Source organism: Dendronephthya gigantea, unplaced genomic scaffold (assembly GCF_004324835.1).
Source record: "Dendronephthya gigantea isolate DGI-Jeju-01 unplaced genomic scaffold, DenGig_1.0 000020F, whole genome shotgun sequence".
Classification (NCBI taxonomy): domain Eukaryota; kingdom Metazoa; phylum Cnidaria; class Anthozoa; order Malacalcyonacea; family Nephtheidae; genus Dendronephthya; species Dendronephthya gigantea.
In genome coordinates this window covers 625,291-638,346 of record NW_021163030.1, presented here as the reverse complement: position 1 = coordinate 638,346, position 13,056 = coordinate 625,291, and the positions used below count along the sequence as shown (strand labels likewise).

The 13,056-nt window shown below is 34.5% G+C and overlaps 2 protein-coding genes across 4 annotated transcripts; both read right to left on the bottom strand.

Annotated features, from left to right (window-relative positions):
* Positions 1–1,165: 1,165 nt before the first annotated feature.
* On the bottom strand, positions 1,166–3,467 carry LOC114521289 (adenylate kinase isoenzyme 6-like). 3 transcript variants are annotated; one of them, XM_028541664.1, is made up of 4 exons: positions 3,260–3,467; positions 2,791–2,936; positions 2,469–2,696; positions 1,166–1,862 (listed from the first exon to the last, which is right to left on the bottom strand). In XM_028541664.1, exons 1-3 carry the CDS (start codon positions 3,455–3,457, stop codon positions 2,513–2,515), a joined length of 528 nt encoding a protein of 175 aa, XP_028397465.1. In that variant the 5' UTR covers positions 3,458–3,467; the 3' UTR covers positions 1,166–1,862; positions 2,469–2,512. The 3 variants fall into 3 exon arrangements, with proteins under 3 accessions (XP_028397465.1, XP_028397467.1, XP_028397464.1); XM_028541666.1 differs by lacking the exon at positions 1,166–1,862 and having other exon boundaries at positions 1,878–2,696; positions 2,791–2,824; positions 2,903–2,936; XM_028541663.1 differs by lacking the exon at positions 1,166–1,862 and having other exon boundaries at positions 1,878–2,696.
* A 237-nt stretch (positions 3,468–3,704) lies between these two features.
* Positions 3,705–13,015, bottom strand: LOC114521419 (motile sperm domain-containing protein 2-like). The gene is made up of 19 exons (XM_028541869.1): positions 12,828–13,015; positions 11,002–11,138; positions 10,870–10,909; positions 10,360–10,458; positions 10,026–10,117; positions 9,629–9,697; positions 9,203–9,263; positions 9,064–9,102; positions 8,845–8,899; positions 8,607–8,676; positions 7,700–7,758; positions 7,459–7,585; positions 6,511–6,543; positions 6,248–6,339; positions 5,571–5,670; positions 5,324–5,426; positions 4,799–4,943; positions 4,604–4,718; positions 3,705–4,159 (listed from the first exon to the last, which is right to left on the bottom strand). The coding sequence occupies exons 1-19, from the start codon at positions 12,904–12,906 to the stop codon at positions 4,034–4,036; spliced, it is 1,641 nt and encodes a 546-aa protein (XP_028397670.1). The 5' UTR covers positions 12,907–13,015; the 3' UTR covers positions 3,705–4,033.
* Positions 13,016–13,056: the final 41 nt, after the last annotated feature.

The following is a 13,056-nucleotide window of genomic DNA, read 5'->3' as shown; positions in this document are numbered from 1 at the left end:
CCTTCGCTATCTTCAAGAATAAAAAGCTTAAAATGACTAGTGTCCGAAATTTCTGTGGTGCTGAAGGTGTTGAACGTAATACATCGAGGTAAATATGAGATTTCATGCTGGATGGAACGCTTTGTCGGCAGTTGACTTTTGATCCATTTGAGCGGGAATTTAATATCTGTACTTGTCTCTATCGATCGAAAATACTTTAGTGACATTCAAAAGTTGTCTAAATGTTTGAAAACGTGTTTGTGATATTTCTCCTATTACTTTCATGAGTGTATTGAAATAACAGGGATGTTATTTTGGTTTCGTTTTCTGATTAGAAATGCATTTCACGAAACCGGTGTTACAGAACAGCAAGCACTAAACGAACCTAAACATGTAACAAACTCATCAACTGACAGTACTTGTATAAACAGCTACATTATTTTTTGAGTATCAAATCAAAAAAGCTTTTTGTATAAAAAACGTTGAAACTTGTATGATCTAGTGTTTACGATGGGGAAAATGTTTTACAGAAACAAATTGTCATAAATTAATAAGTTTTACATTATTCATATTCAGGGTTGTAATAAAGATATGTACGAATATTAAACTATTTTTTACATCATCTGTCGAATAAATTCGTTGATAAAAAGCTCATTGCAAAATAATTAAATTTATGCTCCTATTTACCATATAAAGATATTTATATAGTCTTTGTTAAATTTTTCATCCACAACATGAATGATGAATCTTCCTAGATGCAAACTGTGTGTAGTTGCAGTAGCCTAAAATCCTTCATAAAATTTTTAGTTCAATTAAAAAACTACATTTTAGTTAAATTGTTCCTGTGCACAGATTGTCTTGTCAGACTCTTGTGACATAATCATTCCTGATATTGATGATTGTCTGCAATCATTGTAATTATCATAAATGTTACTTTTTCCTAAATCAAATATTGTGAAACCAATTGACAAAAGCAATAGCTTCAATTTTAATACTGTTGATGAAGAAACCATGTTTCGCTCACAATTAATACATAACATATCATTGGGCGAAATCCAAGTTCGAATTTTGACCCATGTGAGAAAGGTTCTCAACCAAAATTGATTGTATTTAGAGTACTGGCTCCTCCTGGTGGAAAAAGCAATATCAACCTGTTTGGCGATGACCAGTCAAGCCACACAGCCGCACGACAACAGTCACATGTTTTTGAAAGTGCTGAAGCAAACGTGAAGGTTAACCCTTGTCAAGCTAAGCGTCAGGAATCTCATATTTTTGACAAACCAACTAATGAGCCAGCAATGGTGCACACTAGTTCAAAAGTACTGAAAGCCCCAGGTGGTGGTTCTTCAATCACATTTGGCTAACTTATTAGGCTAAATCAGTACTAATTATATATTTATTTATCTTAACATTTTATGGCCTTATTAGCACAGAATTCTGCATGCTTTTTAAAAATAGACTGAATTGAATGGTATGAAGCAACTTTCAATGTTGAGCATATGAGATGAACAAATGTTGCCATATATTTTACCTATGTATAAAGTTTCAATTCGGTATTGAGGTAGAAGCTTGTACCGTAGTAGTAGAGTAGCAAGTGTAAAAGTAATCAAAGTATCGCAGTTTATGTCAATAGTAAACAACATTTTAAAGTGTTTCTTGTATATATAGTAGATTTAAGTGTGATCAACACTTATGTACTGATCATGATAATTTGCTTGTTAATTGTAGTTCTGTGTCAGTATCTTACACTTAAGCCCAAAGCATTTCTTAACACTGGATAGGCCTTTAAACACTGTTTGTGTCGAGGGCCATCCCATTGATTTATGTTTCTCCTTCCTCTGCCTCATGACTAAAAAATAATTTGTCAGACCACATGGCCAAACCTAAAAGCAAGGCTTTAGTGTAAATTCATCAATGCCATCACACTTGTCACATTGACAAAATACTGAAATAGGACAAAAAGCAAAACAAATGTCTGATAACAGTGAAGAGGTTGTCAACAATCAATAGCATGGTTGACCTGAACCCAGATTCAAACTTCACATGTAGATACAAATAGTTAAATCACATGTAAATTGAAGGGATGATGACATCTATTCAATGATTTACAAGCAAATGATACTGGAAATGAGGGACTTGCAAGTGTTATTCTCAAATGTAATAATGCAGAGATTTATCCTTGTCATGGAGAATGCAAAATTTCTGCAGCGGAGCCAAGTCAGAACAAACGGATATAGAAAGTTTCTTAGTTCAATCCAATGCCCCTCTGAAAGTTATCAATTTTATATACATTTTGTAAGATTTTTAGTCTCTTCTGAATCAAGTAAAAAAAATCTAGATGGTTTTTTTGCTTTTATATAGCTTTGGCAAGTTAAATAAAACTTTTTTCAATAATTTTCATCCAACTGGTCTGACAGATTATCCATGTTAGGTAACTGCTGAAACATATTCCAGTTATGCAGTAAATGTACAACTAAGAATATCCTCACTTGAAATCTCTTTATAGCATCAGTAAACAGCAAGGGACAGCAATCTATAAACCAGGCCATTCTTGCAACCATCTCTGAATGTTATCCAAGTTTCTTTCCATTTCCTCTGGTGTATTACTAACACACTCGTGAACAATGTCTGTTGAATAACTTTCTCTTGCTTCCTCAAGAATACTTTGAAAAATCTCACATTCAACATTTTCTTGAATTTTTTTCTCTGAATACTCCCTAAGAGAAAGATATGCCTCTTAGTAACTGTGCATAATGAGGTAACTATGGCAATAAGAATTTGCAATTGTATTTAATAAATGTTGCTGCACACCTTTTCTCTAATCTGTTGTACAGAACAGTATTATCTGTCCTTAAAACAAACACTATATCAAACCATCGTTCAGGAAAGAACTCACAAGCATGATAATCAATTATGTTTCCACCTTCACCCATTATATCTTCTAGCTCATCCAAAACCTAATAGAGAGTAGGATGAAATACTGTTTACCATTTGATTCAACTGGGTGCAGTAGTAAGGAACATTGGTAAAAAAATGCTCCACTAACTCATAATAGCAACCTATCGCTATCAATAAGAAGCAAAATGTACCATTGAACACAGTGACAGTCACATGTAGCATTATTCTATAGAATGATGCATCTGTTGAATTGTCAGCTATTAAATAGGAAAATGAAGAGCATGAGATTAAAGGTTCAAGGGCATCTTACTTAGCTAATGTGATACAACTTAAATCCTTTTCATATAAGGGGCACTGATGTCAAATAAATTATAAACCTTACACGATCTTCATCAATCACATGGCAATCTCTTTCCTCGTCCCAACCCTCATAAAAATTGTTTTCTTTCGCTAAGTCTCCAACATTCACATAATTCATTTCTGTTCTTTTCGATAATTCCATTCCCAGAACCGTTTTTCCTGTCCCTGGTGTTCCAGTGATTAAAATATTAGGTTTTCTCCATCCCCTAGCAGCCGCCATGTTGGTCGAATTTTTTTATTAGCTATTTAGCCTGCGAATAGGTCCAATTATTAGTTATTACCGTATTCTCTCTATTTAACGCCCTCCCCCTCCAAAAAACCGCCAAAACACTCCTACTTCTTTCCCAGTTCTGTCAGTTACACAAGACATCTTCATCCTTCCGAGTCCGACCTTCCCCGTCCGACCTTCCCCGTCCGACCTTCCCCGTCGACTTCGTTATAATAAATGAACTCAGACACTCGCGTTTTTAACAGTTCATGTTATAATGTACAGTGCAAATAGAAAAATACACCCTGTGTATAAAAAACGTGACCTTATAACTCCCAGAGGCCTGCGATCTTTAGTTATTGAATAGAAGCGAACATATATGAATAGTAAGTGTGGTAGGGGGTTTTCTTATTCAATGTATTACATCAAATAACAGCAAAGCTTGTTCGTATATAGGTAGGTACCAACACGTTCCTACCCAAAATTTACCACAAACTTTACCACGGATCCAATCCTAAGGCAACGACATTCCTGCATGCCTTCAATTACAAAGCAACCATAAAACTCTTATGCATAATGCGTTGCCATTCAACGAAAGAAATAAAATACTAAAGGCAATAATAAAATAACTATGGCTAGCGAAATAATAAGCCCCAATATGAGCTGATGAATTTGCTTCTTTATATCTGCAAGAGGGTTCTGAAAGTTGTTTATCTAAAAAATATGAAAATAAAAATGACGTGTCTATATCCTTCAAATTCAACTGTTTGTTTGATTGGGGTATCTTTATTAGACCTTTTAAAATCCGTTAATAATCTTGTCAACATTCTTCACAAACTTTTCCTTTTAGGGCTATCCCCAGGATCCTCTCGCGCTTATTCTAATCCTGGGACCAGTTGTTCAAAAGACGTTTAACTTAACCCAGGGTTAACGCAAATCTTTAATTACATCTTTTTCATCGCTTGTTTAAAAAAGTTGAATATCTTTTCCATTAGTATTTTCTGGTTCAATAGAAGTGATATTTTCTAAAGTTTTAAAACGAACAGTGGTTCAGAAGCACATAAACTAAAACACTGGATTAAAATTTAACCCAGTTAACGATAACCTAGCTTTGAACAACTGGCCCCTGGGCACTATAAAATCATTAAAAGAACAAACCTTTGTTTGTAGTTCAATAATTTGTTTTTGTAACTTTAAGTTCATTTCTACCGCGTCATCAATTGTTTTTGGCCTCTTTTCTAAACCGTCTACATCCAATACCCGACAGTTTAACCTAAACAGAAGATCATAATTAGTATGACAAACGCAGGTGTTCAAAAGTTAGACATGCATTATATCTGTGATTATATTCACCTGTATTCCCTCATAGATGATCTTGGAATGGCTTTCCATAGCTCAGAAATATCAGTCTCACTCGTAATTTCGTCAGGAGGATGCTCAGCGTATAAAATAAGAAATTTATCTTTGTTCCATTGATGCTTTTCTTGACTTCCCTCAGCTAAAATAACACATTATATATAATTATACCAGAACTAAATGAGATGCACACAGTCTTATCGACGTTTTTCCTCGGGTCCCAGTTAATTCTGTATTATTTCTTCGACACTACATGCGGTTCTATACAACGTGTATTTGCTGACGGAGTAAATTGCGCTTGGATTAAAACGTCTAAAAGCTTACCAACAATTCAGCATTCATTTACATGCATTTATTATGCGTTTTAGGCATGGAAGGAATTTGAAATGATTCTCATGCCAGACCTAACTATCCAGCTGCAAAGAAAGTACCTTTAATGTCACACAACGCCATATTAATTACGAATCAATATACAATGCATCACTGGGAAGCTGCGAAGAAGATATTGAGAAATTAAATTACCTCTCTTAAGAAGAAGCAAGACTGTTATTACTTCTTGTGCACCAGGCTTAACTGCTCCAAGACGTGGTTTAACACGAAAGTTTGCAGCAGAGTTAGTTTTGATCTTTTTACATAAAAGTTATGAATAAAATTATTATGTTAATTCGTAAGCACAATCGTTCATAAATATCACATAGTATACATGCACGTGCGAAGGGCCGCTGAAAATTTAGATTTCTTTTCTTAGAATATTGAACTAATCTCTTACCTTAAATATAATTCCGTTCTGAGAATTATTCTCGAGCTTTATTGCTCCTTGAATCTCACTTGAACCTACGATTTCTTGGAATAAGATTTCTTCTTTCGGGCTAGACAAGAGATTATCGACATGAAATCACTTTATTTTATAAAATAACATGTATATAACGCGTGTTCTGATTGGTTGAAGTCCGTGTTTGGATCAGGCCATCCAAACACGGAAATTTCGCGGGAATTTAAAAACAAGTTTATTACGGTATGTTATTTTATAAAACAATTACTTAATGGTTTCCGTGTTTGGATGATCTGATCCAAACACTTGGGAATGTTGCTCGAGTTAAGAAAAATTCGCAAAACACTGAACACTCGCTTTCGGCTCGTGTTTCGCGCGCTTTTCTTAACTCTCGCAACATTCCCGGAAACCATTAAGTAATTGTTACTGTAATTCCAAGGTTTGAGGGTGAAAGTCTGAGGTCGAATGTCTGAGTATGAATGTCTGAGTATGAATGTCTGAGTATGAATGTCTGAATGTCTGACCTTGATTATATGACCTTGATTAACTCGTTGACTCAAATAATGTGCAAATCCTACTGAGCGGCCCCTAACGTATAACATCATTTCTTTAACCAGCATGCATGAGGAATGAAAGAGGACATTTTTTACGTCATATATCATCATGCTAATCACCTGACAGTGAGTTCACCCGGGATTTCCTCGTCCATTGGAGGAATATCTTCACTGGATGAATCCTGTTCAAGGTTTTGATCGTGACGACGACGCTAAAAGAGAAACGTTTTTGCATGAGTTTACACGAAAAAGGACGCCGTTGCATTCATACTTTATAAAGTTGTATCAAAACGCATGCATAAAAGAATGTATACATGATAAATATATGAAAACCAGTATGAGATGAAGAATTATAAAGATATTGTTTTCGTAACATATCCTACATTTCTGAGTTGAGATCCCTTTGCTCCCATGCTCTAGAAACAAGAATGAAACATAAGGCGCTGGAATCCAGTGCAAATCATAACAGGGTCTGAACTAATGATATGAAAATCACAACTCTATATAAACTACCTGCTTCACACATTTAAACAAAGTCACATAATGCATCATAATCCACCCAGGAAAATAAAAAACACATGTACGAAATCCATAAACACAGCCACAGGATTATCAAACAGAAATAAAAATATATCTCAATATCCAAGGATAGATATTTTTATAAACAGTGGGTCAAACCTAACTATAAACGCCGTCTTGTGGTTGCCACGTTACAAGGTCAACCACCTGTTACATGAAGCGAAACTTCACGCAAAATTGAGGAATTTCATATATATATACATCACTATTTAACGGAAATGTTATTATATAATTATTTCACACAGACAAATTTATTTTGAATGGAAACATTTAAAAGGAAACTACATGCCCATGCAAGAACATTCCCAATATAATTAATGCTAATAAACGCCTATATTTTAAGCCGTTTTTCTATAGCTACCACGCAAATACCACTCTTAAAAACCCAAGTTTATAATTTATCATAAATTATTTCTAATTTTGCATGGCAGAACAAAACAATAATGTTTTCAAAGTGGAGACTCGAGTTTAGTCGTTCATTAAATGAATCAAAGTCATTCATTTTTAAAATGTGTTATAAACTAAAAATCCATTCATGGCGTACTGATTATAAACGCCCTTTTCAACGTTCTATCGGCTCGAAGAGCTAAGATCATAAAACTGAAAAGATCGCGTGCATGTTCCTATGAAGCTGCATGAGAATTCTTTAAAAGTTTAACCTTTGTTTGAGTATATTCGATATTTCATCTAAAATTAAATCTTGTTTATAATGATAATAATCAGATCTCGTAAATAAATTATTTAATTCTTACTTCTGAAGTTAAACGTGTAATTTCTTGCGATGATTCCTCGGGACTAATTGATCCAATTCTCTCTTCATGGTCGATAGCGTCTTGGAAGGGACCGTGGCTGTCCATATCTCCACCAACTTCACCAACCCTGCGGAAAATATCGAACGTTTTGGAACAGAATTTTTGCATACCAACTCAGTAGTGGGGGGACAACTTCAATATTTTTCAAGAGCAGAACATTATAAGTTTGACTGGAACTTACGATGGATCAAAAGGATTTTGAGTTCCATTTTCCGGAGGGTATTTGTAGGTATAGTTATCCTATATGAGAGCGAAATGAAATACACAATAGTTTATTCAGATTACTTGCAGAGAGGAGGAAAAACTTTTTTATCTTCAATTTTTCTTTCAAATGGGAGCAAGAATTTCCAGACTAAGATGCTCTTCGCCTGGGCTCCCACACGGTTGAATACTGAAATAGTCAAAACGTTTAGAAATATTGCTTTCTTACTGCCATAAATATACCCTGGCACACACCTCCACTCAAAAAATTGTTGATAAGGTGGGTTTATTTTCGGTGAACCATGCATTATAAATGAAGTAAGACTGTAAAGGGGAGGAGGGGACGTTAATATTTATTACCTTTTGAAAAATATGTGGCAAGACAGCAAAGATAAAACTGAGTTCAGATCATGTGGATTGTAGTTTTTACAATTAAATTACTCTCCCTCGAATTCTTTGATATGATAGTTGATTCAAACTCCATGACCTTGTTCATTATTTAAACGTTTATCATTATAACTTAGCATCAAATGTGGTATAACAACTTCCTAAAATAGACAAAAACTTCTCGACGTCTCGACCTGAGGGCCTTTATCAGGTGAGTTAGTATGACTAACTCTCCCTCCTGACGAAGGCCCTCAGGTCGAAACGTCGAGAGGTGTTTTGTCTATTTTAGGCAGTTGTTATACCACATTTGATGCTAAGTTGTTTGAAGACGCTGCCACGCTGCTCCCTGGTTTTATCGTTTATCATTATGCATGCATATTGGTCTCCATGGCAGCCCAATTGAAACAATATGTTTAGCAGATCTCATGATAGCAGAAGTGATAATTCGAAAAATATTTGTCCTTTCAAACGCAGAGAGATCACATATTGTAAATACATACCGTTCCTCCTAGTGAAGTAAGAAGTTTCGACTTATCAACATAAGTAAGGAGTTGAGCCTTGTCGACAAATCTATAAATATCAATTAAAAAATTAAATATTTGCAGTAGAAGAATTTAATATTGAAGAAAGAAATAATAATATTTCCTGCATACTTTGAAGGTAAAACTGAAATCATGTTATAAACACAACACGAGTTATGTAAGATGAAGTATACAATGCCAAGAACTAAGAACTCACTTAAACTTAGGTGACGTAGCCGGCCCAAGCCACTGCTGTATATTCCTCCAAGCAGCTAAAAAACAGCAACGAACAAGATTGATAATATCATGACTGGATCATTTAAACTACATAATGCTAAGAGCCTATTTTAAGTGCTTCAACTGGTTGAAATTAATAAATGAAGGGAGGAAAACTTTTGTTCTAGGCTCGCGAGCCAGCATGCATGTATATACGTACAAGAAACACGCCATGAAACATCCACGACCAGAAATGAGTCTAAATTTAAACAAATACAATTAAAACAATTTTAATCGAAAAATGCAAAAGCAATTGTGCGCATACTCGCGGTCTATCGAAATTTTTTCATAATGCTTACCGAGTAAATTAGGGTAGTAAATGTTGAATAAATCAACGACAAACTTGAAGAAGTTCAAATCCTGCGTGAAATGAAATATTTTGTTAGCAGATGGGACATTTTTTCAAATATTCAAATTATAGCGAGAATTTTTCATCCAGTTTTTAAGATAGGTATTTCAGTTCGACCCATTTTTTCTGGCCGTCTAGAACATTTCTAGAACATTTCTAGAACATTTCTAGAACATTTCTAGAACATTTGTATTTTGTAGGATGGTTTTTAGGATGGCATAAAATCATGTCCAACTCAGTTTTAATCTCTGCAAGTGCATGAACCATCTCCAATCAATGCTTCTTCCTGTGTCTTTAAGTATTATATGTTCAACTATTCTAGGGTCTGCGGTAGTCTCGATTACTTTAGATGAAATAAAATAAATAAAAATCATACTATATGGTCCAATTTCGCATCGTGATGATCACAAATAACCAAAATTTGCTTTCCAAAATTTTTTTGGTTCTGAATAAATTAAAAAAATAATGGCGTCAGCTTCCATACACACATATCCAGGTAATATTTCATTCATATTTTAGCCAATCAGCACTCAGGAAGTTTGTCGAAATCAATCCTGCAGTATTTAATCGATTATATAATCTGTTATTCTTAATACCTTTGTGATATGTTTATTTCTATAAACTATTTCCCAGACAAAATTTGAAACCGAAATAAAGTGTATTGCATTTTAACCAAGAAATGGATTTCTATTTTACAACTAGCTACAGCCATTTCCCGCCATTTTAGACCATGTATAGATAACTACTATATATAAAAATCAAAAGTCTCAAACCTGTTTTTCCAAAAGATACGCAAACAGTTTTTCCAGCACTTCTTCCTTCTTTTTATCTTTTTTATACTTATAATTATTACCCTGAAATATCACTAAAAGAAAGTTTATTTATTTTAGTATTATCTTAATGCCCACGAACGCATAACCACACCACTTCCTCCCTATACTTCTTTCTCCCCATGCATGCATCATTTCATTTATTTCTGCATGGGCGAGGAGTAAGATGATAGCAGTTTAAAATCATCTAATAAAGCATGCATGTAACTGTCATGTAATGCCAACAAAGAAGTCGGAATAAAATTCGCGTACACCTAGCTACGAGATATGCACTTACATATAGGATTTTTTCTTTTATCAACATTGTGATAGAATAAGATTCCTTCTGCCAGAACTTCTTTCACAGTGTTTTCTTCGAACCAATCTTCTTGAATGTCTTAAACGATTCAATAATCAACAATTCACGGCCAACTGCAACTCGTTAAGCTAAACAGTGAATAAAGTCTATAATGTGCACGTTCCATCTCAATTAGAAGAAACGATAGAAGAAAAAGATATTACGTTTTACTAGGACACTACCATACCACTATAGGACAATTATACACATTGCAACTGATTAAAACGTTGTTATTTACTAACGTATTCTCGTCAGCCAATCACAATATCTAATACCTTTTCCAGGCAAATAAATTCGCCCATAATAACGCCCACATTTGTGAATACTAGTAAGGCCCGTTTAATACTGTCAATAACTAATTTGAAAGTTTTTAAAAATTTGCCGGAAAAATCTAAGAAACTACAACAACGATTAACAATGAGCTACTGTATTTCTTTCCTTGCTTTCTACCTCGGATTCCATACGTTTTTCGCCATTCCAAGGATTCTTTCTAAAGAAAATTAAAACCAACAACTTTCAATACCTTTCAAATTTTTACACTCAATAAACAACGTACAGGTATTTTGCCATTCAGATTACTACCATAGCTTTATAAGCTTTCTCCAGATCTCCTTGTCTTGACTGTATAAATAAGCGAAGATAAGTCTCTCCTTCCGAATCATTTCTCCTCAATATTTGCAAATCTCGATCATCAAATTTCGTCAAATCACGATCACTTGCTGAAACGAAATGATAGACTAAATAAATGACAGAGGTTTTGAACACACGCCTTGGAAAGCGGCGACAGTTGAAGATTAATTTTCAATTCCTATCCAGGTGGTAAGGGGGGGGGGGGTTAGGGTCGGCCTCGTTTAAAAGGGGAAAAGGCTCTAATTGTCATTCTGAAATCAGTGTTGACGCATCTGGCAACAGATCGTTTACCATCATCTTTAATAACATAACGATGACCATCACCAAACCTTGTTTTTAAACATTTTCAAGTTGTTTCACGCTATTCTGGGTTTTTAATGAAAAAACCGGGTTAGAAATTCTACGTGATAGTAGATGACATTGAGTCCTATAATCCGAGTCGATAAAATTTTACAAATGTCCTAAACAGGACGAAAAAAGACGACACAGAAATCTTCATTTCCGCTGCAAATCCCAATGAAAAACGCCCTGGTTTCCACCAGTCAAACGACCCATCTTTGCATGTGATGTTAGTCAAAACACACGTGTTTACAGATAATTTCATAAAATTTTTTGAACGTTGCAACGTTGCATTTTTATTGATGTTTGGAAAACACAAACCGGAAGATTGAAAAATTCAGAGCTGACAAAGACATTGTAAAGAATTGCTAACTTAATTGAGAAGATTGTGCTTAAATATGAGAATTTGCTTTGGAAGATTCATACAATTTATCATGGAGTTTTCCAGAAGGTTGCAGGGGCATAAAGACAATGGTTAATCACTTTGCATGCTACGGTACATTTAATTTTCTGTCTTAGCTTATCTATTCTCCTTGACAGGCCAGTACGAGCTGTGCAAGAGGGCTGACTATGAAACTCAGATGTATAATAATTTTTTGTTAGCTAAAATTCTCTTAGCCCTGATTTAATATGAATAAGAGGACCAGGCTAAGCAAACACAAGTGAACAACATGAAAGTCTAGTTTTGATAAATCCTTGGTGATGTAACTGCCCTAATAATTCCTGCTGGAACATTATGTTAAGAGAAAAAAACTCCTTTTATATAAAATACAGATATGCATACACAATCTCCAACTTTTTTATTTAGAACAAGAACACAGAGTAAAATGGTGTTGACTCAGTATTGAGTAGTATGTGTTTATTATAGAACTATTAAAGGTGTATATTAAAGGTGACTGGCTAGCTACAGTAATATTGCTTGGTAGTATCTTTGTATTAAAAAATACATTTATTGAAATCTAATCAGAGTTCTCAGAGGTGTGACATATGTGTTACCCTGGGATTGACAAACCTGACCAACTCAGTAATTTAATTGTAACATGTTGTAATCAACATATAAATACAACCTTTCAATAAATACTTCATTTGGCCCATTTTTGCTTCTATGACTCAAGAACCAATTGCATTGCCAAAAATTTACTTGTGATGTAATTATAGTTTTGCCTGGTTGAGGGAATGCCTGTGTTTTAATTGTTCATATCTGTTGTTGCATAAAATTATCCATACCGACAACCCCCATCTGAACCAGGCTTTATACAGAAGTTTATAGTATATAGTCTAGAGAGGATGAATTGCATTTAAACTCTTTCTAAACTCCTAAACTAAACTTTAGTCAGAAAAAAAAATTTCCTTCGACTGATCGACGATGGTTACATGTCCGGGAAGTTGGGAAGTGGGAACCATGTACAAATATTCAATTATTATTGTTCCTGCCCTACCATTATTATCAAATCGTCCTTTCAGCGATGCTGCTAACGCTTTCTCGATCTCTTCTTGCACTGTTTTCAAATTGGACATCTTTCTATACGACCAAAACCAATTGGACAAACGTATAACTGCTCACATGATTTCCGCATGTTCATTTACTTGGAAACCAGGTTTTCCATCTCGAGTCGATGATTCTTGAGTGTCGAATTATAGTAAAATTTAATAATTTTATAAAACCAA

What these genes read in the sequence shown, in the direction of transcription:
- LOC114521419 (XM_028541869.1), bottom strand. Translation starts at nt 12,906, where the DNA reads ATGTCCAATTTGAAAACAGTGCAAGAAGAGATCGAGAAAGCGTTAGCA. An exon ending in AGAAAGCTTATAAAGCTATG is followed by an intron (nt 10,910 to 11,001) that starts GTAGTAATCTGA and finishes AATTTTCTTTAG; the next exon opens with AAAGAATCCTTGGAATGGCG. An exon ending in GCTACGTCACCTAAGTTTAA is followed by an intron (nt 8,677 to 8,844) that starts GTGAGTTCTTAG and finishes TGATATTTATAG; the next exon opens with ATTTGTCGACAAGGCTCAAC.
- LOC114521289 (XM_028541664.1), bottom strand. Translation starts at nt 3,457, where the DNA reads ATGGCGGCTGCTAGGGGATGGAGAAAACCTAATATTTTAATCACTGGA. An exon ending in ATGTGATTGATGAAGATCGT is followed by an intron (nt 2,937 to 3,259) that starts GTAAGGTTTATA and finishes ACTCTCTATTAG; the next exon opens with GTTTTGGATGAGCTAGAAGA. An exon ending in TACAACAGATTAGAGAAAAG is followed by an intron (nt 2,697 to 2,790) that starts GTGTGCAGCAAC and finishes TCTTTCTCTTAG; the next exon opens with GGAGTATTCAGAGAAAAAAA.